The 26,034-nt window shown below is 52.6% G+C and overlaps 1 protein-coding gene across 5 annotated transcripts in view; it reads right to left on the reverse strand.

Moving 5' to 3' along the window:
• Positions 1–1,608: 1,608 nt before the first annotated feature.
• SMURF1 (SMAD specific E3 ubiquitin protein ligase 1) overlaps positions 1,609–26,034 on the reverse strand; it is a 106,644-nt gene continuing 82,218 nt past the window's right edge. For 3 of the 5 annotated variants that reach the window (XM_032328469.1, XM_032328466.1, XM_032328468.1), the window contains 12 exons: positions 25,367–25,608; positions 24,571–24,655; positions 22,898–23,044; positions 21,939–22,137; positions 19,657–19,760; positions 13,321–13,435; positions 11,968–12,146; positions 10,494–10,631; positions 9,552–9,672; positions 8,502–8,703; positions 6,946–7,030; positions 1,609–4,826 (listed from right to left, as the gene is read on the reverse strand). In XM_032328469.1, coding sequence (XP_032184360.1) covers positions 4,727–4,826; positions 6,946–7,030; positions 8,502–8,703; positions 9,552–9,672; positions 10,494–10,631; positions 11,968–12,146; positions 13,321–13,435; positions 19,657–19,760; positions 21,939–22,137; positions 22,898–23,044; positions 24,571–24,655; positions 25,367–25,608 — 1,717 coding nt within the window. In that variant the 3' untranslated portion in view covers positions 1,609–4,726. Of the gene's footprint in view, positions 4,827–6,945; positions 7,031–8,501; positions 8,704–9,551; positions 9,673–10,493; positions 10,632–11,967; positions 12,147–13,320; positions 13,436–19,656; positions 19,761–21,938; positions 22,138–22,897; positions 23,045–23,874; positions 23,953–24,570; positions 24,656–25,366; positions 25,609–26,034 lie in introns of all 5 variants that reach the window. The other 2 variants (XM_032328470.1, XM_032328467.1) reach the window with 2 other exon arrangements.

Below are 26,034 nucleotides of genomic sequence, written 5' to 3' on the forward strand. Positions count from 1 at the left end.
CACAGCGTATAAAGATGTGATCTGGGACCGCACCCACAGAAGGGGCTGTGCAAGGGCAGGGGTATCTGTGCTATTCAGACTGGCCTAATTTCGGTTATGGTAGCATCAGGAAGTTAAGCGTAATCCCTGTGGCAACCTCAAAGAGAGCATCTATAGAACGTATACAAAAGGACACAAGAAAATATTCAAAATGTGTTACTATAAAAAAAAAAATCAACTACAAAAGGCAATAAGGAAGTGGGGGGCACAGAGAAAACAATAAAGTGGAAGAAATAAGTCCCTTCTTATAAGTTACTAAATGTAAATGTATTAAACTCTCTAATCAAAAGGCAGAAGTTGAAGATTTCCCACTAGGAAGCTCCAGGCCTGCGCTACCCCCATGGAAACATGCAAAATACGTACGTGAAAACAACTACTGACTTGACTAAAAGAACTTCAGTTTTGCTTGCCTTCGCGTCGACCCTTCCTAGCACAGTAATGCACGGTTGGGAGGAAGCAGCCCAGTTCCTGGTTCCCTACCTTGTGCTGGCAATAGGGGAGCAGAACTCATCTGCAGTGCTCGGAGCTGTCTGGGCTCCCGAGAGACTGGTGTCTGTCTCGCCTGGCCCGGAGCTCAGGCGGGGGAACACGGCACAGGTGAGCCGGCAGGCGGCCCAGAGCCCGGGAGCGCAGCCGCACGAGAGACAGTGCGGAAGAGCCGCAGGCAGACCTGCTTGGAATGGGAGAACTTATTTGAAGTGATGGACAAAAATTTCTCAAATGGGAGTAAAGAAATGCACCTACAATTTTAAGAAACTCGACACATTCAACAACAAATGTAAAGCCAGGGACACCCACAGCAAACACTGGAAAACTGAAGGGCAAAGCGGACAGCCCTAGAGTACAGGACTCCGCAGTCCCTCCCTCTCTGGAAGCCAGCACAGCCAGGTAGATCAGGAGGGAAACTGAGGACTTGCACAGCATTACAGACCACTCGGACCTAAAACAGACAGACAACATCCCCGCCAACAGCAGCAAAATACACGTTTTCCTCAAGTGCACAGGGAACATTCTCCACAACAGACCACGTTCTGTAAGGCCACGAATCAAGTCTCAAAAAATTTTTTAAAGACTGAAAGCACACAAAACATTTGCTCTTCCCACAGTGGACTGAAGCTAGAAATCAGGGACAGAAGGGAGAAATCCTGAGTATGGGAAAAGTTGAGCAATTCGGCATCACAAGGGAAAGTAGAACCTGTCTGGAGACGTATCAAAACTAAAAGCCGCGCTGAGAAGGAAACTTGCAGCTAACAGACGCTTACATTGAAAAAGAAGAAAGGTCTGAAATCAAAAACCTACCTTATACCTTAAGGAACTAGGAAAAGAAAAAACTAAGCGGAAAGCTGGCAATAGGAAACAGTATGACAGCAGAGACCGAGAACAGAAAACAACAGAGAAAGCCAATGAAATAAAGAGTTGGTTCTGCCAAAAAAAAATAGTCAACATAGTGGCAAACCTTCAGCTAAATGCCTATGGCAGGGGAAAGAGGACGAGGGCTTTCTTTTTTGTGGGATTAAAACAAATTTTTTAAAAAATCTCATTTCCACACCAAAATATCAGAGGCCAAAAAAATGTAAAGTCGTGAGTTTATTGCATATGTAACAAAATGAACCTGACCTCCCGGGTCCAGCCTGCTGTACAATCACTGTTGGTTGTGTGTTTCCAGCTGGTTCCATAACCACATTAAATAGAACTAGTATTTCTTTAAATACTTTTGATTTTTGACATAAAACAGAACATTAGTGTACAATCTTCACAAAATAAATTCGCGATAAAAACAGTGGAAAGAATAACAAGGATAGCAGCAATACTTAAAAACAAGACGTTACAAAATAAATTAAAAAATACATTATAAAGTGGTTGAGAAACAAAAATAAACAAATTTGTAAAATTCATACTATGTGTCGGGAAGGCTGCCGTGTGGCCCACACCTGGCTGCAGACGGGGCTGGGGGGCGGGGCGCCTCCTCTGCCCAAGGCCCTTCCTGCCAGATCCGCTCGGAGGACCACCTCACCTGAACTGGGACCACGCGGCCGAGCAAGCTGAGGGAACACAATCCACCTGGTGGGCAGGTCCCCCCACAGGACAGAGCGGTCCTTCCTGTCCCCCCCCCAGCAGCCCCTTTGTCTTTCCTACCTCCAGCACTGGCAGAGCGGTGGTTGGCTACATCCCTGAGGGTCGGCTGATGACCGCTGGTGAGGACCAGCCTGGAAGCGGGGCCCCTGAAGCATCTGGGCAGAGAGGTGAGTGGGGGGTGGGCGGGCGGGGACTACCGTGGAGGGGACGAATGAGAGCTTGTGGGAGACGGGGTCCGCATGGACCCAAAGCGGAGTGACCGGGAGCTTTTACCAACTGTCTGCCACACTACTCTTTGGGTGGCCCGATCCACTGTTGATCGTGAAGGTTCTAGAAGGGCAGTGCCACTGACACAGGCCCGTTTGGTGAGAGTCAGCCAGGGCTCTGGAACATTCTGCTCTTTCAGGCTTCACGGTCACACACAGCTGAGGAGGGCCGCGTGCAAGAAGAGCAGAGACTCGGGCCTCCGCTGCGGAGCTGACGCCGGACACAGGCCAGCAGCCCAGGGCCGCCGGGCGCACTAAGGGTGGTTCCCCTGTTCCTCCCAACAGCAGGAAGACCGTCGGGAAGGAGCCGAACCCAGCATTCCCACTAGACCCTCGTCTCCTCACTAATTCCTGCAGAGTCTGACCAACACCGAAAGCAGCAGCCGGGCTTCCTCCCCACCCAGTCTGGAGGTGCTCTCCGCTCGCTCGGGGAGCTCTCCTCGCGCGGTTGGGGTTCACCTACGAGGGGAAGCCTCTCTGGGCGCAGGTCTGGAGTTGACATTTGCTCACTCCTCCAGACGAAGATTCCGAGGGAGGACTAGGGCATCAGGGGGAGCCAGCTTCGGGGACGCCCTCACAAGGATCATGGTAAACGAGACACGAGATGAGCCCAGCTGGGGCAAGGCAGAACTTCTGAAAGACCAAGCCCACCGCCCGGCCTGGACTTCCTGAATGGGTTTGACAGACACACGGACATCTCTCCTAAGGAGCCCGGAGTACACATTCCCGCAGCTCCGGGAACCCCCGGCCGACAACCCACGCCCCCCGCCCCCAACGCCAGGCAGACCCTGTGATCCAAAGAGGGCCCAGAGCTGCCCTCGTGAGCCACAGACTGCTTCGGGGCAGCCCGAGGACCCACAGCGAGATGAGAAGGGGAAGCGCGCCTCCTGACCCGCCACAGTCCGAAAGTGTCAGAACAGAGTCGTCCAAAAAGCTGCTTCCAAACCCCATAGCCGGATGCCAACGCCTAACTTCCAAACCAACAGCAGAATTTCAACAGTGAAATGTCTTGCTCGTGAATTCCCGCACACTTGCCCCCAAAACGAAAACAGTAACAAAAACCAAACAGGACAGCTGGCTGTCGCTGCCCTTCGCGGAAGCCAGTCTCCGCTCGGACCACCTTGTCAAAATACTGCTGCGACTTGCTGTGCAAACTGGAAAGTGGGGTGAGAAACTCGGGCTCCGGCTTGCGCTGGCCTCGCGCAGCCCGTGAAGATGTCTGGGCAAGGGGACTGAGCAGTGACTGCTGGGTCGCCCTCTGACGCTCAGATGACCGGAGTGAGCCAGAGCGGAACCGTGCTCCCCCCTCTACTGTCAGGTTTGCATTAAAACAGTGACTCGGGGGCAGGGGGGGTGCTGGGGTTAAGTCAGTGAGTCAGCCGGTCCCCCCTCCCTTTGAGGTGCGTCTGCACCCAGCCAGCAGCTAGAACAACAGGCTTCTCTCTTGTTAGTTCAGCTCTTAGCAACTTCTGCGCAGAGACTTTGTTAGTATTCAGTGACCCAGCCGACACCCGGGGAGTGCGGGAGCCCCAGCCTGGGACTGGCCGCGTGGAGTGGAGGCTGGTTTGGTCTGTTCTCATATAAGCTCTGTTATGTGGTATTTTCACAGGAAAAATATCCCCAATTAGATAGATAACGTGGCCAAAGGGACTCTTAAAAAGAAAGATCATTTTTCTCTATGCAACACAAATTTTTCAGCCAGGATCCCCTGAAACCTGCCCCCGGGCCCGCAGCCGAGGCTGCCCCAGCCGCTTTACCTTTCCAAAAGGGAAGCACGCTTCTGCGGCAGGCTTCCCGCCGCGGCGCACTGCCCGCCGACCACACGGTTCGCTTTCAGTTAGAAATTCATCTGGCACCCGGAGCAAGCGGCGACGATGGGTTTGGAGTTTGAGCTGCTGGACTTGCAAAGGGGCCTCGGGACCGTTCTGACACAGAATAGCTGGCAGAGCCACCAGGTACGAACCCTCAGTAAGCCAGGCTCGGTTCCAGAACGTGTGGGTCGGTCTTCCTCTAGGGACCACAGGGCAGTGAGCCCATCACCGTTTGGGTTCCAGTCATAGCGGAATAGCCCGTGTGACCGAAGCCCAGTGCTAAACCTGGCTGCGTTTATTGGATGGGTGCTGGAAGGGGGTGGGAGTCCGTCACAGAGGAGGAAAGTATGTGTGGGAGCCACCGGCCAAAGTCCCCCCCACCCCCTCGCTCCCTCAACGAAAGGGAGGGGAGACAACTCTTTGCCTCCGGTGACCTAGGGTTCCCGGGCCTCAGCCAGCCCTGCAGGAGGCACACAGAAAGCTTGCTTTGGGTCTGGTGGTCATGAGCTAGAATCTGTTGCCTTTGGTTGGTCTTCACTCCACAGCAAAGCCACACGTCTCCTCCACGGCCGTCAGCAGCTTCTCATAGAGCTTCTCATAGGATTCATACGGTGGAATGTCAATCCGATTAAAGCTGGAACAGGACAGAAGAGCGGGACAGTCACTGCTGGGGGGATCCGGACCCAGGACCTGCTTCAGGGACAAGGACAGGCGGGGGCGGAGCATTCGTGCCCCCCCGAGCTAGCAGAGAGGGTGAGTGTGTGTGTGTGTGTGTGTGTGTGTGTGTGCGCATGGACAGAGCCAAGAAAAGGGGGGAAGCATCTCCTTGCCTCGCTGGGTGAGGAGGCAGAGGCAAGCTCTCTGCTCCCCCCAAGTCCTCTTCTGCTCTGTGCAATGAAAATTTGCACACACAGCAACACAGACCCTAAAATCTTGAAAACCAAAATTAACTCAATTACTATTTCCTGGTTCTATGAGGACAAAGCTCTCAGCTCATTTTGTGTGTTGTCTTTGAGGAAAATTATTTCTTGGTACCAAACACCACCTTTGCAGAGAGCCCCGCAATCCAGACCGGCTGACAGGTCACCCCTACCTCCATCTACTGCACGCCCAGCCGATCCCCCGTGACTTGATATGAGACCAAAGGGGGCAGTCTGGAGTATTTCTTGCAAAAACAAGCTATAGCTCAAAACTAATAAAATAGCAAAGCCCGGACACTGACATGAAATGAATAAAAATGAGGGAGGAGATGAATCAACATCTCCCTGGGGAAACTCATCTCTACTATTGTGTTTAAAAAAAAAAAAAACTCTTTAAGAAGGATATTCTCTCCTAACAAAAGAAATACAGAATTCTGAGAGGCCATAGAGTGTCTAATACAAGGGGTTAAACAGTTAAGGATTTTTTTTTTTTAAAGATTTTATTTATTTATTTGACAGAGAGAAACCAAGCAGGCAGAGAGAGAGAGGAGGAAGCAGGCTCCCTGGCCAAGCAGAGAGCCCGATGCGGGACTCGATCCCAGGACCCTGAGATCATGACCTGAGCCGAAGACAGAGGCTTAACCCACTGAGCCACCCAGGCAGCCCAAGGATGGTTTTTTGAGAAAGAATTGGGGTGAATGGTGGGATAGTCTGGGCGGGGGGCTTCAGCATTAGACGCCGCCGCTCATGGCTGTCGTGTTCCAACACGGAACTGGGCCAGGCCTTGGCCACGGGGAGGCGAGCAGCTGCCGAGAACGGATACGGTGCTGCTGGGCCGGCTGCGCCGGGAAACGGGAAGCCACAGCCCCGGGCTCCCACCCCGGAACGTTCTGTTGTGCTCCGTGCCTCCCGAGGACCAGGACCTGGCTCTCCTCAACTAGACACGCTGGCCTTCTCGGTACATGGCTTCTGAGACAAAGCGTATGTAAGTAACTTGATTTTTAATCTGCTGTAGATACTATTTAAGTTCAAAGTCTGGGGAAGAAACACTGTTCAGTACACAAGATGCATCATCACAGACTAAGTTCCCAGAAGGAAAATGGGGTCCCAGGAAGTGAAGGCAGGTAACTCCAGATGAAAGCCTACAGTTTTGGGGCACGTGGATGGCGCATTCGGTTACGCGTCTGCCCCGTGGTTCCAGCTCAGGTCCTGATCAAGCCCCGCATCCGACTCTGAGCCCCCCGCAGAGTCTGTTCCGGTTTCTCTCTCCCTCCTTCCCTCCTCCTGCCCCTGCTCGCTCTCGATTTCTAATTAAGTCTTAGAAATAGAAACTATAGAGTTTTGGGGGCACCTGGGTGGCTCCGTCGGTTGAGCGTCCCAAGTCTTGATCTCAGCTCAGGTCCCGATCTCGGGGTCACGAGACCCAGCCCCGGGTCACACGGACATGGAGCCTGTTTAAGATTCTCCCTCTTCCTCGGCCCCTCCCCACCACTCGCGTGTACTCGCTCACTCTCTCTAAAAACTAAAATAAAAAAAAAAATTTAAGAAGAGAAACTAGTTCTCCTGCAGAGAGGGACGTGTGTGCTCGCGCACAGGAAGACAAGACTGGACCTGCCGGAGCGCCAGGCGACACGAAGCCCATGTCACGACGGACTTCTGACAACCCTCCTGCGACCCGCTGCCGAGGGCTCCTTCCGGCTGACACTGGGGCCATCGCCAGTGGCCCCGGGACGCCGATTAAGGAAGCGGAGCGCTCCATCCCAGAAAAGAGCTGCGACAAGTCACGCAAAGGGCAGCAAGCCCGGAGACAGGCTCCCGGGGAACGGGCCTTACCAGGTATGGGCCTTCGGGAGGTTGTCTGTGTCGGCGTCGATGAGGTGGATGGTGAAGAGCCGGGGCCCTGCCGCGCCTGCAGAGCCTTACGAGAAGACATTCTAGTTAACGCACGTCAGAGGCAGGGCCCGGCCCCGGCCCCGACCCCGCTGCCCACCACACCCTCAGCCTAGTGCCGGGGTGGGCTGTGCTGCCCAAGGTCATGGGCTTCTTGTGGCAGCACAAGCCTCTGTGTGGCTTAGCATCTGCTGACCGTGGCTATCCAGGGGCCTCTACCAGACATTCTAGAAAAATCACAGGGCAAGAGCAAAGACTGGTGAGAACTCTCCTGTGCCCCGGCCACGAACCCACTCAAGTGGGGGTATCTGAAGGGTAAAGTCCTTAAACTACCAGTGATACTTTTTTTTCTTTTTTCTTTTTGGAGAGAAATTTTTAGCCAGCAGGCCCACTACTGGCAGAGGAGCAGAGTTATAACAAAAGCAAGACACAGGGTCACAAAATCTCCCCAGGAGAGGTTCGACGGGAAGAGAAAAGGACACAACACCTGGGCCGAAAGCCCAAGGGGACGGAAGGAACTTCTGTCACTCAGAGAAGTCCTTGAAATACGGAGACGTCTACAGGGAATATTCTATATGTGAAATGTGTCTGCTCTCACTACTAATATGCAAAATTCCATGTACTAGGTCTAAATATACAATTACGCCATACCTTTTTCTTTCTTGCTCTCAGGGTTATCAAAAATCTAGATGTCAAGTTTTTTTTTTAATCACTGTCGGAAGGGATGAGAGACAGGACGGATACCCAAACTGAACAGTGGAGCCTATCGGGCAGTGCATTTGCACAGAGAACAAAACCGAGTCCCAGGGAGGACCCCTGGCGTTAATGACCAACACAGGAGCCAGAGACGCCCACCTCCTACTTCTCAGGCCAGGCCTCTCTCCCCCACGCTCAGGCCCGCCTTGAGAGAACCGCTGTCAGACTCAGAAATGAATCCGTGGTGCACGTCACGAACTCTGATCTCTTTCCTCAGAGCCTTGCTGCGCTTCCTACCCTCCCTCTCAACCAGTTCTGTAGGGGAAGGCGACGCACTGGATCCACAGGGCCCTTCCTCGCTCAGGTCTGGCCCGACCCCGCTGCGAGCAAGCATGGGGCTGGCCGGCCCCCGGCTGCAGACTGCCCCCCACACACCCCTCCTCCCTGAGCCCGTGGCCCGCAGGGATGCTGGGAAAGGTGGGTTTGGCAGGAAGCTGGGCTGTGCTGACATTCTCTCCTACATGTTACGGGTGTGTTCTTGGGCAGAGGCTCACACAGCCTGGAGCCCCAGAAGCCAGCCGATGGAAGAGCCACCAGAGCTTGCCACGTTCTATGCAGGAAAGAGGGTCTCTACGGCCCCTGGGGGGTAGGGTAGCCCCTTCCACAATGCTAGGCAGTTGTTCTGAGGGAACACCGGCTACACCCGTCCCTAGCAGACTTTTCTAGAATCCCGGCATGGCCTGGCAGGGGGCGCGCCTGGGGGAGATGCTTGGGGCCAGGAGCCCCGCCTCCACGTCAGTCACCTTGCAAAGCCTTGAAGCCTTGGAGAGGGACCCGGGTGGACCCCGTCACGAACTGCAGGAGCCTGGCCCTCCTCTCCTCGTCGAAGGTCTCCACCGCCTGCCAGAACCAGCGGACGATGTTGCTGTCGGCCCCGCAGTGCTTCAGCCGCGTGTTGGACTTCCAGTCGCTCACGTCGATCTTATCCAGGCCGCCGATGATCAGCTGCGAGGGCGTTCGGCAGCAGGTCAGACCCCAAACCGGGGTCATGCCACACGCGCCCCCGCTCCAGCTCCCAGGACGGGAGAGGAGGAGAGTTACTGCGTCTGAGTAAATGAGCCCCAGGCTTGGACAGGCAGGGAGCGCGGCGGTGTGCCCGATGCTGCCACGCTGGGCTGCTTTCGGACCCCCAGCTTCGGGCTTTCTCACAACCACAGCTCAGCGCTGCACCACAGCGGCGAGGAGTCGGTACGGAAGAACCAGCTGTAAAATGGGGCCTCATCCCAGGGACCCCAGGGGCTGGGACCAGCAGAGGTTGAAGGCTGGAGCGGAAGGTCCACGCGTACGTGGGTCTGCCTGGGGTGGGAGGTGCCTCACCGGGGACAGAAAGACAGAAGGATTTCATAGCCCCGAGCCATTCGGCATCAGAGGTGGAACTGCTGTGTTCCAGCAAGTGAAGTGTGATTAGGGCAGACAATAACACTTTGTTCCGAGTCTAATAATAGCCAGAACAAAAGCAGAAAGCTGATGTGCCGGGGGAACCTGGTTATATGCGAGATAACTTCCTCGGTGTGAGGCGACTACACTGGAGGGGGTTAGGAACCTCCACTGACAGAGATTCTGAAAAATAAGATAAGCCACAGAACACCCACACGACGTCCAGAGAAGGATCTGGACTGGCTGCTGCCAAGCAGACAGACACTCACTCTAGCCCTGTTATTCTGGAGCCCCGAGAGCCCCGGCCCTGCTGGGGAATAGGGGAGCCTCACTCTGCCGCCACATGTAAAACAAGAAAATAGGGATCACGCTCGCGACCTTGACTGTGGACTTGGCTCAGCCCAGTAAGCACCCACCTCCAGTTCCTTCTGGTCAAAAGGCTTTAGTAAGTGTTGAGGAATGAGTTCATTAAATCCTTTCTGGAGAGCTAAGAACTGGGCTTCGATCCCCCTCATGAATCTCCAGTTTACGTACAACCTGAAAGACAAAGTCCCAGGAGTTGGAGGCGATACCAAACGGGGCAAGAGAACACTTTTCCCTCCGTAGCAGGGTCGGCCATCATCTGCTGAACCTCACCCCCCGCCGCCAGGCCTCCCCTGGGTGGTGGTGTTTGGGGGGAGGGGGCATGAACCCCCCCCAGCAGCTGGTAAGACTGGGTTAAAAATAAGTCAGCCCAGGCCTGGACACACTCCAAAGCTTTACTAAAAATAGACCTGACCTGTTGGTAAAGTAATTCTTTACTAAGAATTGACCTGACTTGTTACAACGATTCTGGCCATCGTTTAAAAGTAGATTTGAAAGTAAGATTCGGGGACATCATGAGAGCCACACACCAGTCAGGCCCCCCAAGCACTCCGACGTGCCCACAGGCTTCCAGATTTCTAGTGTCGGCAACTCGTCATTTCTTTGCCGTCAGAGGTGGGGCCACGATGGAGCAGACTTCCTCGAGACTGAACTCAAGGAAACTTCCAGGCTCCACTTCTCTCCTACACTCACCACTTCACACCCAGAATCGGGAGGCCATTTGCAATCCCTTGTGCCACTTGGGATCGGGGTGGGGGGGGGATCATTACTGCCCCTTCAACAGGTCAGGCCTGGTGGCATCGGGGCTCCCCCACGCAGAGCCCGCAGAAGCCGACAGTTCAATTACTGTGATTCTGGCCCCACGTGCTGATGGGGACAGGGAAGCCTCTGACAGTGAAGGAGCTGTGACCTCCTAAATGTGGACCCAGCTGTGCCCGGGACGGTCCTGGGCACCCGGATGCCCCAGCGGCGGCCACCATCCCCTGGAACATTACCGGACATATTCTTTCTTATTCTCCTCTGTGACAGGAACATTTCGGCCGTTGGGCTTCAGTTCATGCTGAAGAATCCTCCCGAAGGCATTGTGCTCCACGCAGAAGGTGTGGTCCAGCACGGGGGTGATATCGTTCTCTCTGTAGGAGTTAGGACAGAAGACGGAGGTCAGACCTTTGCCGCAGCACAGCAGAGAACAGAACACGAGCGAGGAAGATCCAGGGGACAGACAGACAGACAGAACTGACCGCCTGCCACCCCAGAGCTGCAGGAGGAGCTGCCGCGGGCAGACACAGAGCCTGTGCCAGCGCAGGGGTGCGGTACTGGGAGGAGCCGGGGGACCCCAGCTCCACGTCCATGTGCCCCTGACCCTCGGCTTCCCCCTTCGCAGGAAGGTGACGGCAGCCCTACCATTCTGTGATTTTACAAGACATGGTGACCTGATTGCTTTGTCACCTGAGTCTCTGAACAGAAAGGAGGGATTCACAAAGAGCGGAGTCCAAGGAAAAGCCACCTGCAGGGACACACACCTACACGAGACCGCCCCCCCTTTAAAGCAGCCACTCACACAAAGTGGCACTTGAGAGAGTTCAAACGGCCCCCTGCCCCTGCCGCACTTCTGGCACAGAGTGAAAGCTCTCCCCTGGGCTGGAGGCCCGCCCCTCGCAGACTGCCCGTTCCCAGTGTGGACACGCGAAGTGGAGCCGACAGAGCACAGGACACAACTGAGTTCAGCTCCTCGGCGCGCCCTCCCCCTGCCAGAGGCTGGATCTCTTGCTCCTGTGGACTCGGCTGCCTCCCAAGGACCGTGTCCCCAGGGATCGGGCCGACTACTTTCAAAAGCGTTTTAGGAGACTTCTAAAACAACGGTGACGAAATGGAATTTTTCTTGATCTTTTTCTTGTATCAAATACTTTGACATAAGGTACTTTGCTACTAATTTTGTTTTTGACTTTCCATCCCCCCATGAGAGTCAAAAGCAAACCACCCACCCATCTGTCAGGCCAAGGATTACAAGGATGTGTGATCCTTAAGAATTTGAGGAGACAGGGGTGTCTGGGTGGCTCAGTGGGTTAAGCCTCTGCCTTTGGCTCAGGTCATGATTCCTAGGGTCCTGGGATCGAGGCCTGCTCCCTCTGCCTGCCTCTCTGCCTACTTGTGATCTCTCTCTCTGTCAAATAAATAAAATCTTAAAAAAAAAAAAAAAAAGAATTTGACAAGACAACGAAAGAAATTAGTCTATAAAGTGAAACTGGCCAACCATCATGAAGAATGTTAACTGAGTATTCCTTATTCGATCTACTTTTATGCATCTGGTTGTGAAACAGCATTTTCTTTCTCTAACTTCACATCCACCCCTCAAAAACAATCACATGCACACACACATACACACATGCGCAGAACGAATGTATCTGGCGTACGAGAGGGTGGCTGTGCACGAATTCGCCATGGTCTGAACAGCAAGGCTGTACTTACAGAATCCACACTAAGCTCTTATGTAATTCTGGATCCACCGACTCCAAATCTGAGAGCTGGATGGGCTTCCCCAGGAGCTGCTTATAGAAGGGAACCGTGAAGCCTCCGTTGATGTAGTGTCCGTGGAACACAGCGAGACCCATGATCCGGCCCACAAAGTGGAAGTAAGATAGATGGTCCTGTAGGAGGCACCAGAGAACACGAAGTCATCAGAAGAAGGCCCGGCCAAAGTGGGAACCTCGAACTTCGGGCTTTCTCCAAGCTTCTCCAGAGAATGAACCGTCCCATCACGACCGAACACGGACTCGGTTACTCACAGGCTGTGCTCACCCACAGAGAAAGGAAGGCTGGTTAGATAGTCAAAACCCAGAGCACGTGTTTTGTAGAGATCATCTGAGCATTTGAAAGGCCCTTAGTTCAAACACCTCCTCCGGATTGCGACATCATTTGTGGCACTCGGTGTAGAAGGAAAATGCAGAACCCCTTACTCAAAAATTAAGAATTTCAACACTGGCAATGGCAGAATCAAACCAAGCACAGGCCCTTCTAAGTGCAGGGCGCCTGGGGAAGCCGGCCGCCTTCTCACTGTGCTACCAGAAAGAGAGCAGAGGGCAATCCCTCCCGAGTCCCTGGAGAAAGCGGAAGAGAAAAAATCCGAAGAAGGAAGACAAAATGAAAAAGGAACATAAAGGAAAATTCTCTGCACGTGAAGCACTCTAAAACTAGAGCTCTTCTGGTTTTTAACAGGGAAATACACATCTCTGCTTTCAGTTGGAATTATAATCGGAATTCATCAAAACCTCATTTCTATTTAGGCTCTGTCATATTTGAATGTTTGTAGAGTAGAGCTGATCCCAGACTGCCTCAGGGCCGTGGGCTCGGCAGCAGTGACCACAGGACACGGCCCCACAGGGAGAGCCCTCCACACGCCGGCTGTCTAACCTCAGGCCGGTCACTTACTCCGTGCTCACGTTTCCTCTCAAACGAGCAAAAAGACCAATTATGGAAAATTCTAATTTTGACTGGGAGAAGACGGATTTCATAGCCCCGGTCTCAGAATGACATGATCAGCAAATCCTCCGACCTCGGTTCCCTCAACTGGCGAAAAAGGGCTCTGAGTAGTCCGAGCAGTTCAGTTTCACTCTTGCTGTCTTTGAAATTAACATACCCTGTGATCCCGGGCCTGGGAGAGAAATCACTCCCCTTAATCTGGTTCCCACTCGGCCTTTCGCTGTCTATTTACCACAGACTCCGAGCAAGTCCAGATCGAACAGACCGAGGATAGAGACCAAACCTGGAAATCCATTTTTAAAAATGTTCCAATTTGCCCCTTCTCCATTCATGAATACTTACGGGGTTGATTGAGGAATCTGGGTTGATCTGCAACATGTAAATGTTGTCCGTAGAATATTGGAAGAGTCCGTAATAGGGATTCAACATTTCATGACACAGTAAGTAAAGCCACTCCCTAGGAAAAAGAACAGTGGAAAGGCATTTTATACGTGCGAGAACATCCGGTCTTCGGTCTTACCAGACAGACGGGTTCCCTGTGTCCTGGAAGGCCCCACTGGTGGGGATACCCTGCTCTGAGAGAAGGGGCCCAGCACAGACTGGGAAGGAACAACTTGCTTCTGGCTGAATGAGAAATAATGGCTTTTCTGGCCCTGACCCTGCACAGGTCGGAAGCTGAGGAAGACCCGCGCTGACCCGAGTCAGGACCACCTCCTCCGGGCAGTCCTCTCGACAGCTACCTGGTCAGCTTTCCTGCACCTCAGCTAAAATTCTCTCTGCTACTGTGCAGAGACACACATCTCGGGTGATGACGCTCATGCTGTGGTAGTAACAGACAAAAGTACTGTAAGAAGGACCGAGATCCTAGTTTTATTTTAAAAAGAGTGTGCGCGTGCGCACATACACACAAAACAGGAAAGCTGTCTACACAGAGCAAAGAGAAAGAGGGGGACGATTTACGCTGACAGTAGTTAACTTGAGAATTAACATTCTGGGGCATCTGCAGTCTTCTTTTGCTTCTTTCTAGAAAGTTCTTCAATTTCCACTATAACATGTTATCACACTTAAGCGAGGAGAAGATATTTCACAGTCTGGGGAGATAGATTAAGAATAACTTTTGCCCTTCATAATCTTCTGTTTTGCTGAATTCTTCTATTTTGCCATAAACATTTATTTATGTGAGAGAGCATGTGCACTCTTAAGCAGGGAAGGGACAGAGGGAGAGAGAGAATCCTAAGCAGGCTCCACGCCCAGCATGAAGCCTGACGCAGGACTTGATCTCCAGACCCTGAGATCATGACCTGAGCCAAAATCAAGAGTCAGACGTTTAACCGACTGAGCCACCGAGGCACCCCAACATTTGCTGCTTTTATAATTTAAAAAACAAGCTTAATACTTAATAAGATTAATTCTAAGAGTTCTAAAATCTGGGATATTTAAGAATGAATTACTTTCAGAATTCCTATATATTCCAATCATTTCATTATAAAAAAGCCCCAAATCAGAAACAAACAAAACAAGCACTCTCAGTAGAATCCGGAGGAATCTGGGGAAAATACGGGGAAAACCGTACCCAAGCACCTGTGCCACTTCTTACAAAGACCCTTTTCTTCTTTATTCAAAACTCCTCTCAAATGAACAAATTTCATTAAGATAAAGAGACCCAAGTTTTATTCTGGAATTTCTTACTCTGTCAAATAGAAAAGGCAGAGAATTGAGAAAGATTATGAAAGGTTAAGCGCATGTGCAAATAATTCAGGAAAACTGGAGGAGTACACAAAAAAGAATCAGACCACAACAAAATTATGTATCAAACTCAAAAGAACAGAAAGGAAGTGCCAGAAGCAGTGAAACTCCAAATGTTACAAAATTCTTTACTAGAAAGGCAGAATTCTCCAACTAGAAGACCTGGATTCCTCCCCAAGTTTCAGAGTTTGGGTTTGAGAAGAGTCATTTTCCAAAGCCAAGGACCCGCAACTGTCTAGACAGGAAGTGATTAAAATACAAGCGAACATTCTGACCGAGTCACGCACGGAGGTAGGGAGGCGTATTAGGGATGTTAAGGAAGTGGTAAGGGTAGAGCTAACTATACAGGCAAAAGGGTTTTTTAACAGTACAGGAAATGGTTCGGTACCAAACACTGGGGAAGTAAGTGTAGACTGATTCTCATCAACCAGATAATGAAGGCAGACACACATATGTGGGATTTAAATCTCTCTAAAGCTCTCTGAGATAGATCTGATCCCCTACAGACACGAGGAAGGATCTGAGGGGTGAAATAACGCAAGACCCAACAGGAGGCAGGAAAGCCAGGGCTCACAGTGCTCTTCCCACTAGAGCACGGTGTCAACCAAGGGGGGCTCGCCAAAGACCTCTCCGTGTGGAAGACTTGATAAAAACAGGACACGCAGAAGGAAGAGAACTCCTAGCACACGAAACCAAGCTATTCACATGTGTGCCTGGGAATATGTAGTACCAGCCACGCAAACGAACGACGGTAGGTTGGAACAGTTCAGGACACCGAATTTCTGAGACCATAAAGGAAATAGAGAAAATGCAAGCAGTCTGATTTAAATTGTTGGGGCAGATATGAACGTGTAACTAGGAAGATTCTCCGCTACGGAGGAGGACAGAAAGCCTAATCCTCTTAGCTGGAGACAGAATTTGTGTTATCAAGAGCAAACAGAAGTTACACTGCCAAAAGAAAGATGGTTTCTACAATCAAGATCAAGTTCAAGACGAACCTTGGGATGGTCTTGAAAGGAAAAATGGCTTCCCCTGGAGAGCTGGTGCCAATGTGAGCTCATGCCAGGCGAATGCATGCCTTTCTGCGGCCTTTCTCCCAGTCGGACTTGGCAAAAGGGTAGGAGGAGAGAGAGACAGGCAGTGGGAAGTAGGTGGGGGACTGATTCCATCCAGGGCCACAGGGCAGATCGGGACTCCTTGCTTTTCAATGTCTTTTCTTTTGGCTCCTGAAAAAAAAAATCCCAGCTCTACCCAGAAACCAAATGAAACCACTTATAATGTGTATCAGAACATAATTTCTCTTGGGGTAGCTGCTGTAGGGCTGAGAACCTGCCCTAAGTGGGGAGCATGTGACATCCTGTCCCGACTTCCCAAGACACATCTTCACAGGAGCACGACCTCTTCGGTAGCCTCTACCAGAGCTGGAGTTTTAGAATTACTTGTGTAATTCTTTTATTAATGTCTGTACCTCATGAGATTGAGAACGCCTTTGGATGGGGACTTGGAAGGGGTGACAGGGGCAGAGAACACATCACTGTGTTCTCTGTCGTATCCCTAGTGCCTAATACGTGGTAGAGTCTTGACATTAATGGGTAATGAGTAAACACCGTCTTCACAAGAGCAAACATTATAGGGGTGTTCTTGAAGAGTCAGTCCTGTGAAAACTCCATCACAGATGGTAGATTAAAAGTGAATTTTTCTCATTTTATATTTTGTTACCCTGGAATCCATAAATGAGTATGTTACGATACCATAAAAAAAATAAAAACGTGCGAGACAGTGCCGCTGGGGACAACAGTACAGAGGTTCCTCCAAAAATTAAAGATAGGCACACCATGTGATCCAGTAATGCCACTACTGGGTATTTACCCAAAGAAAATGAAGACACTAATTCAAAGTCTTACGCGCTCCTCGGCTTATTTACAATAGCATTATTGTAGCAGCATTATTGACAATAGGCAAGATGCAGAAGCAGCCTCAGTGCCCGCGAACAGACGAACGGGGAAAGCTGTGATGTCCGTACATGTGGGCACGTGAATCCGCAGAAGGACGGGAGCTCGCGGCCACACGGACCGACCCAGAGGGTATGATGCCGAGCGAACTCGGTCGGACGCAAATACCTTGTGATTTCACTTATATGTGGAATCCAAAAAATACCGCAAACCAAACGAACAAAGCAGAAACAGACCCGTAGAGACAGGGAACGGATGCACGGCTGCCGGAGAGGAGCGGCCAGGGGTGGGCCACGGAATGGTGGGGGAGGAGAGGCGCAGCCTCGGGTCACGGGCCGCGGCGTGGGGGGCGCTCGCCGTGCAGTGACAGGTGGCGGCCACACCTGTGAGCAGAGCCCAGGTGTTTCCGGAACACTGAGCTGCCCGCCGGAGACGAAGGTCACGTTGTGTGTCAAGTGTATGGCAATAAAGCAACTCAGAGGTGAGCAGGTAGAAATAACTAGACCGTTCCGAGCCCCCACTTCTGTTGGCGCGGAGCGAGGGGCCCGTCAGCCAGAGCGGAGCAGGGAAGGGAGAGGAAACCGCGAGCAGGAGAAAAGCTGCGGCTTCGGCGGACCCGTCGAGAACTGAACAGCCCCCGAGCACACGGGCCACGCAGGCCGGGGGAACACGGGGATCTCGGGGCTGGGGAAGGACTCCGCTGGGGCAGGGGGTTACCCTGTGAGCAGACCCCAGAGAACAGAGGGAACAAGCTATGTGACACCTCGGGACACTCCAGGCAAAGGCCTAGGCAGGCCACGGAGAGAGCGCGGCGGCCGGAGGGGGGAGGCCGTGGGGCACCTGGGGGGTTGGCTGGGAGCCTGGGGCCGGGGAGGACTGGCAGAGCCTCCAGAAAGCTGCTGGTGGCCTGTGCAGGACAGTGAGACACGGGGGGGGCGGGGGGCAAGGGGAGCAGCCACCACGCATTCGAGTGAGGACAGGAGCCCAAGCGGGGAGCTGGGAGCCAGAGGGGCCACGGGTGGTCTGCTCAGGGTTCTTTGCTGAGGACTGACTACAGGTGGATGGGCTCTGGGAGGTGACCACGCAGTGGCTGGGGAGAAACAAGAAGCTAGTATGAGGGGCGCCATCAGAGATTTGGGACCATTAGGCTCAGGAGGCTTTACAAATCCCTAAGAAGAGCCCAGGGCGAACAGGTGCAGTGCTGAGGGGACTGAGCAGTGGGGTACAGTGGGGTACGGGTGCAGAGACAGAACCCAGGGCACACTCGGGCCACCCCAGGACCAAGCTGGGGGCTGCCAATGCTCCAGGGTGAGGACCGACAGGGGACTGCCAGGAGGCAGATGAAGAGAGAGTGGTGGCCCAGGACCCAGTGGAAAAAGCGCTTTGAGGACAGGGAGGGACCGACGACACCAGGTGCTGCTGACAGACCAGGGGAGGTGAAGGCCGCGGAGGCATCGCGGGGTCTGCAGAGATGCAGCCAGGGGAGACCTTGACACAAGGGGCTTCAGAGGGCAGAAAGGGGTGCCGGGGAGGGAGGGAGGGGGTGTGGAGAGGAAGCGAGAGATGTGGAGGCGGGGCCGGGAGCAGCACGACCCTTGCGAGGGCTCTGCCGCAAGGGGAACCGAGCAGGGGTCAGTGACCGAGGGAGGAGCAGTTGCTCCTGGAATTCCTCCTTTTCTTTCTACTTTGCTCTGTTCGCCTTTAGTGCTTCCTTAAAGCACAGACAGGAAGGGGATACAGTGTCCGGCAAAGGTTGGGTGTCCCCAAGGTGTGGAGAGGCCAGCGGTGTGGACGGCATCGTCCCCCGGCCACCTGTCCCCGCTCAGCAGAGGCTCAGCAGCCCCCAGATAGGATTGTTCAGGGTCAAGGTTTTGCCGGACAAGTGCAACACACGAAGAGGAGAAGGGAGTGATGATGGTGGTGACGTGGCAGCAGGACGTAAGGACGGGAAGGGGGAGAAAAAAAAAAAAAGGCAGAACACTCTGGATGATGGGCGGTCCCAGATGGGCCTAAGTGACTTCTGGTGAAGGAGGGACTAAAATCAGGTTGTCACCAGTGACGACAGGTGCTGAAAGACAGGACGGCAATGCCTTCAAAGGTCTGAATGAAAATTGTTTTCTTTGGGACGCCTGGAGGCTCAGTCAGTTAAGCCTCCGCCTTCAGCTCAGGTCATGATCCCAGGGTCCTGGGATCGAGTCCCGCATCGGGCTCCCTGCTAGTGGGGAGCCTGCTTTTCCCTCTCTCTCTGCCGGCTGCTCTGCCTACTTGTGATCTGTGTCAAATAAAATCTTTTTTTAAACAAAGGAAGAAAAGACATTATTCTGAGTTACAAAGACAATGAAGGAAGGTCTCCAAATGACGACAGCACAAACCAGGAAGTGAGTGTTAAACGGGGCCTTCAGCACAGGCATGAATTCCCCAGCCCATCTGTGTCTATGACCACAGGTCGTGAATGTCTGAACTCGGCCAGTTTAGTGACATAAAATTACCCAGTAAGAGAGAGAGTTAAAAGCGCAGAAAAGGCAGTTGTCTCCAAGGTGTAAAGACAGGATGGGAAATAGCAGTTTTTCATTCTTCTATTTTTAAGATCGCTTGCATGAATGATTCTGACCATCGCATCATTCTGCAGAGTTCCTCTGACACCAGTGCCCCACAGTCCCCTCCTGGGAAAAGCAAGGCTGACTGCCTCACTCCCGGACTGATTTCAAAAGCATGTCCCACGTGTTTCAGGTTTGGAGCTCCGGGATGACGTAGGGGTTGGGGGGGGTGGGCTGAAAAGCTGAAATCTGTCTTTCTAAGAAGTAAATTCAGGGCAAAGGAGACGTGCATTCTGGTGGCTGTGACACTGCCTCGATCCCAGGAGCGCGGAAGGCCACGCAGGGGGTCCGGACTGCCCCAGGACAAGCGCCTCTGAAAAACCTCCCGTCCCGGGGGCGCGGAGCCCCGTGCAGCAGCAAGCGGGGCCGCCCCAGCTCCTCACCTCGCCACTCCGCCATAATCCAGACCTTCCTCTCCCCGGAACTTCACCATCAGCCGCTTCTTCAGATCCTTGGGCCGCATCTTCATGATCTGACGGTAAGACTCCTGCTCGGCAAAACGACAGTGTCAGAGAGAAGAACGGGTGGTATTTACAGTTACGGAAGGTGACAGGTTGTTGGTGATGGAGACCCAACCAGGGTGCACGTGCAATTACACCCAAGTCTGAGCTGGTTCCATTCAAAGTGTTGATTCGGTGTCTCTGGTGTCCTGTATGCAGTGGCGCCTGTCACCTGATCTCCCTGAGTCTCCCTCAGGAACAAGGCAGCCTGCGCCTGGTGATGCCACACCAAAAGGACACACACACCCCCATTTGCAGCACAATTACTGAAGGCTTAAGAGCAAACATACATCCTCACTAGAGTCCATGTTCTCCAAATTAACGTGGCCATACTAAGAACAACTTACATATTTGTAAGAAAGATTTGATTTATTCATTTGACAGAGAGAGAGCATAAGTAGGGGGAGCAGCAGAGGGAGAAGCTGACTCCCCGCAGAGCAGGGAGCCCGACGCGGGACTCGATCCCGGGACTCTGGGATCATGACCGGAGCCGAAGGCAGACGCTTAACCAACTGAGCCACCCAGGCATCCCAACTTCTGTATGTTAACCAAAATAAAGACGTCCCTAGAGAATCTGAACAGTAAATGAATTCTGAGCCTGTTTTTATATCTGAGGTGAAGAATCACAGGATTTCCGGAGTCAAAAAAGAAAAAAAAAAAAAAAGGTTTAAGTGAGACACACACAGTAGCTTACCCAAAACACAGAGAACAGGTGGCCAGCCCAGCCTTCCCCCAGATTCAGATTTTTGAGTGGAACTAGCTAAATGCAGATATTTTCAATGATTAAGGCACTTGAGAATATTTTCATGCTTTAAATTTAATGTAATTCAAGCTTCAGCATCCCAAGAGGGGAAGAGGATGCTGAGTGGACATGCGCTGGCAGCAACACGTCAGTAACTTGGCGCTTTTCTCTCCCCGGCAACCATTTACGATGGCTCAATGGCCATTCTGGCCAATCCGTCTATTCGCCCAACACCGGCTGTGCACGGGCGTTGAGCGTGGCCCCGGGCGCCTCCTCAGTGCCCATCACCCCGGAGACGCCACTGGGCTCCCCACAGGCCCATCCTTGCCCTCCGTGCCCCCCCATTCCACCCCCTACCCAGCCCCTGCAGCCCAGGGGGGATCTGAGTTCAGCTCTTACCCACTTTCCTCTGATCGCTTCTGCCTGTGATTCCCCTGGCAGGCAGGATAAGGCCCGCACATCGCTGAGATTTGACCTTCCGATCACCTTCCTTGAGAAAAGGGTCCTGTCTGTGAGAGGGTCCTGCCTGTTTAGTGGCCTTGACCCCACCAGAGAGCTGCATGAAGGACAGAACCCTTTTCAGGAACCGCCTCATCTTCTGGTTTCCAGAAAACACGTTAAAAAATCTGGTGGCCGGGGCGCCTGGGTGGCTCAGTGGTTTAAGCCGCTGCCTTCGGCTCGGGTCATGATCTCAGGGTCCTGGGATCGGGTCCCGCATCGGGCTCTCTGCTTGGCGGAGAGCCTGCTTCCCTCTCTCTCTCTCTGCCTGCCTCTCCATCTACTTGTGATTTCTCTCTGTCAAATAAATAAATAAAATCTTTAAAAAAAAAAAAAAAAAAATCTGGTGGCCACCTGGCCACTAAGCTTCTCTGGGGAGGCGAAGCCATTGGGTGAAACTCCGTGCAAGGCAGTAGAAGGGATGCCTGGTTGTGAAGAAACGCCCAGACTGCGGGAATATGTCATCACAGAGCACGGGAGAGCACGGACAGTAACACTCAGTACTGGTTTCCACATAAACCTCTTTATTTTCACGTCAGAAGCTCTTGAGCTTTTCAGCTCCTACCAAAGGAGAAAACAGTCTCTCTGTGCCCATTGGTCCCGAAAAAGCCCTGCAATTTGCGGAGTAATAAAATCAGGACCTGAAGGGGTCCCTGGGGGGCTCAGTGGGTGAAGCGTCTGCCTTAGGCTCGGGTCGTGATCCCAGGGTCCTGGGATCGAGCCCCACGTGGGGCTCCCTGCTCAGCGGGGAGCCTGCTTCCCCTCTCTTCCCTCCTTCTGCTCTCTCTCCGAAATAAAAAAAAAATCTTAAAAAAAAAAAAAGAAAAAATCAAGACCCGAAACACCAGAGAGAAAGAAGAACTCACTCTCTGTTTACAGGGTCGAACAGTCTATGCCTCACTGCCGGTCGCACTGAATTCCATACCTCAAATATTTCTTCTCTGGATACTTCGATGCGGCAGTGACCCGCCTGGGGTTGCTGCAGTGAAAGTTCGTGTCTGAGGACCTTCAGCTTCTGGACTAAATCTCTTTCGTATCTCTGGGCGGGAAGCTCCTCGTCTTCCACAGAGCCCTCGCTAGGCAATGGCAGCGACTGGCTGGGCTCCTTTAGCTGGCACTGGTGACTTGAGAAGAACAGAACCATCAAGGTCACTCCACAAGTAAAGGCCAATGGAGCCGTAAGGAATGCCGCCCCCCCCCCCCCCCCGCACCAAGCCACCGGGAGTCATTACACAGAACTTCGAGAAAAAAATGTTCTCTCTGCTAACATAACCATGTTATTTCTAAGCCCACTCACAAAATTCCAGTAAAATCAAGGACTAGGACTAGAAGAGGGATGGGCATTTGTCTAGTCCAGGTTTTGCCCCCAAGGGCAGCTGTCAACAAGAAGAGCTACATGGGCTCTTACGTTCTGGAGGACACAACAAACCCGGGATCCTGAACATGGGATCCAAGGTAACTCCCAGTTCCAAGCTGTCCGGGAATGACGGGCACAGGAAAAGGCTCCGATGAGGAGCATTTCAGGCTGCAGCAGCCCCTCCAGGTGGTGACGAGCGAGCACTAAGGAGAAGCTTCCTTTCGATGTCCCTCGTTCTAAGGGCCACACACTCCCTCGGAGAGCCGTGTGTGGAAGCTTCGAGAAAGGAGCTGTACTGAGTACAGACTGCCCTCTCGGGGAGAGTTTTATTGAGGCTGCGGCAAAGAAAGGTGGCCACGATACAGCTCGCAGCTCACCTGAGAGTCTGAATCATGCGCTTGTCTACAACTCTTTATTTTACTTAACGCTTACTCTCCACTAACAACGCAGTAGCTAAGAGAACTGTTAGTAGAAAACATTAAATTATAAATGTCAGAGGTCAACAAAGATTTTATGAAAAGTCTTACTTCATGATGTGATGTAATCTTGGGTCTGTAAACTGGGTTGTTCGGTTATTATGATCTACAAAATATATTCTCCCCGAAACCGTACTTCGGACTTCCCAACCTGGTGGCAGTGGTCCAAGTTCATCACAATTCACACTGTTAAGGTCTCTACCAAAATGGAAGATAACAGAGAGGTTTGTCCGTCTGTGTGTGGAGGCAGAAGACCGAAACTTCAGCGAGAGGTGCCACAGGAGACCCCGATCGACGCGGCCTTGGCTCCGTTCCACTAAAAGGGGGCAGTCACGTTGCTACTTACGCCACACTCCCACTGAGTCCAGGCTTGTGCGCTGCTGGTGGCAGCGACACCCGAGAGACAAAAACAGAGCCCTCAGAGCCTGTAGCCGTGATGGGGAACCTGGTCCACCCAGGGAACAGCCTTTCTTACACTGGAGAGGGCCAAGTAGCAGGAAGTAGCTCAAACTCTCTGAATTTACAAGCTAAATTAAATGCTCCGAGGTCACAGAGGCATATTAACATGCCTCCGAAATCTCTCAGTTCTAAGCAGGTGTGCCCGGAATCGGCATTCTCAGGCTCCACTGGGCTCCGTTCCACAAGTGTTTCTGATCCCAGCCCCGTGATCAGTGACCGCAACACAGTCCAGTCACGGTGGGGCACAACATCATTGACCAGGTCGCTTGTCTAATTAGCACAGTGGGTACTAAAGGGACACCTCATTCATTTGCAGGTAATATTTCCATTCTAATTATAGATCCTGAATCTTAAATTCAACAGAGACTCAGAAAATCAGCAACGGGAAGCTTGTTCTCAGAAGAAACGAATTATGAATAGAGAGGAAACGAGCATTACTAAAAATATTATTAGGTAGTAATGCTATTCTAAAACAAAATGAATTTCGAAAAAGAAAGCAAAACAAAGAAAAAAAAAAAAAGAAACTTAACTCGGGGATGGGATGGGGGAAGGGCGGGGGTCTCTCTGACCTGGGCTCGGATGTATGGCCTTGTAGAAGGAATTCGTATAGAAAAGCTTCATCTCCCCCAGGAATGGTCCCCAAGGGACTGAGGCAATAGGGACAGTAAAGTAGGAGAGAGAAAGGTGATAGAGTCTTTGTATTTCCTCTGTCATGTCTTCTTATGGAGAACTTTCACCCCATACAACAGTAGAGAGAGACCACTAACGAATAACCCACTCGGACCATTACCGACTCATCATCCACCTGTTTCAAACACGCCGCTACTCACTAACCCCCACCCCGCCCCGGCCCCCATGATCTGAAGCAAACCCTGCCTCTCCTATCATTCATCCATTGTTTATTTTTTGTTGAAAATGACAGCATCACGCCTTGAAGGGCTCATTGGATTTTCAAGCAAGAGCACATTTGATTTCATCTAGGGGCGAGGGTCTTTCCAGTGACGTGATCTGATTTCAAGATCCTGCTCTCTCAGGGACAGCAGCAGCTGTGTGACAACAGCAGCGACCCGGTTACCGAGAGGAGTCCGAAGGGGGCAACAGAGCTGGGACTCCAACCCAGAGCGCCCTTCTCGGCGCTGCCACACTTCACACTTCTTCCAGCCCAAGGGGTGCTACCATCCAGCAGAGGGCCGGTGGGGAGACAGGGGGAGTCCCCCCGAAACTACTGGAGAAAGGGCTCTGACCGTGCATTCTAGAAAACCCACCTTGGTATCCTGGGGTCGTGCCACGTGCTGACTCCAGTCTGTGTGTGCAAGAAGTAAACTTGGCCCTGCACCGTTGTCCTTTGTTCTGCACGAGAAACCAGAGGGGGCCGTGAGGGTCAAGTCCAAGGACAGCTGTCAAAGCATCTTCACGGCACAGAGCCTAACTAAGCCTCCTCTTGGTTTTCTTTTGAATCACAGGGACACAGGGCAGCGGTGAGCTTCCGCCGGCCCTGCTGGTGTCACAAGCCCTGCACGTACTTACTGTCTGGGGGGCTCGGCCCACTCCCACCCGCCGAAGCGGTGCTCCCCTTCCCCGGCCACAGCCCGCAAAGCACGGGACACATGGCCCCCTTGGCACTGCCCTCCGCCTGAGCCCAGTCACCAATGGCCACTCTCACGTCTGCTACTCTCTGCGCATCTCCATACCTTCCTCCTCCCCTGGGCTCTCCGCTCTGGGGCGGTCAGATGCGCCCTTTCCCTCATGCCCGGCGCAGGCCTTCCCACACTCACGCCACTGTGTGCTACACGTACCCATCCAGCCCACACATCATCTTGCATATATATATATATTTTTTTAGTCTTCATTTGCCTAAAACGTTCACACGATTGCTAAACTGGGAGAGCAGAGCAGTTGCTGACACATTCACGATTTATCACCACCTTTTTTACTTGTCCTTATTCTGACACAGCCGCCGTATGGCCCGGCTCTGCCACATGGGCAGTCGGGGCACGGACGAGTCACAACAAAAGGAGCCACGGCAGCTACTAAGGGGGATGGCGGGGTAGAGTCTCTCACCATAGCCTTCGGGCAGTTCTGGTGACTGGTGGCCGTGGGGTCGGTTCTGAGGCGTCTGGAGAGACCCCCGGACGTCGGGATTTCGGAGTCGCTGCGCCTGGAGTCTCTGATCTTGACTCGGGGACTCCACGAACCTGCAGTCCCCTCCCCCCGCAGCAGCAGCAGTGCTGTCTGTGTACGGGGCCGGCTCCTCCATGAAGCAGCTGAGTGGCCTCCCGGGCCCCGAGTCTTCATACACGGTTCTAGAAAGAAGAGTGGCATAGCGCGCATGGGGCCCCCAGCCCGAGACAAGCACCTAAAAACTGACCACGGAGCCCCCACACCTGTTACTGGGCTTTCCCTCCACAGAGATGCGCCCAGCACCCAGATGTAGGAAATTCGTTCTGTCCTGTTTAAACAGACAGATTTCTTCGAGACCCACAAGCAGCCAAGGGGAGCCCTGCGGGAAGCACGACCGAGGCCACGTGCAGGATGCGGGCACGGGGAGAGCTGAGCGACTGAGAAGCCCGACCTTGCACTCTAAGGAGCTCATGGAATGAGATGTCATGTTTCTGGCTTTAAAATCAAATCCAAATACTCCATTTCCCTCATTACTTTACTGTATAATAGAACTCGCGGTTATGTAAAGCGCTGCACCGACTTAAAGTATTCTCGAGCGTACATCTCTA

This window comes from Mustela erminea, chromosome 20 (assembly GCF_009829155.1).
Source record: "Mustela erminea isolate mMusErm1 chromosome 20, mMusErm1.Pri, whole genome shotgun sequence".
In the NCBI taxonomy this organism is placed as follows: Eukaryota; Metazoa; Chordata; class Mammalia; order Carnivora; family Mustelidae; genus Mustela; species Mustela erminea.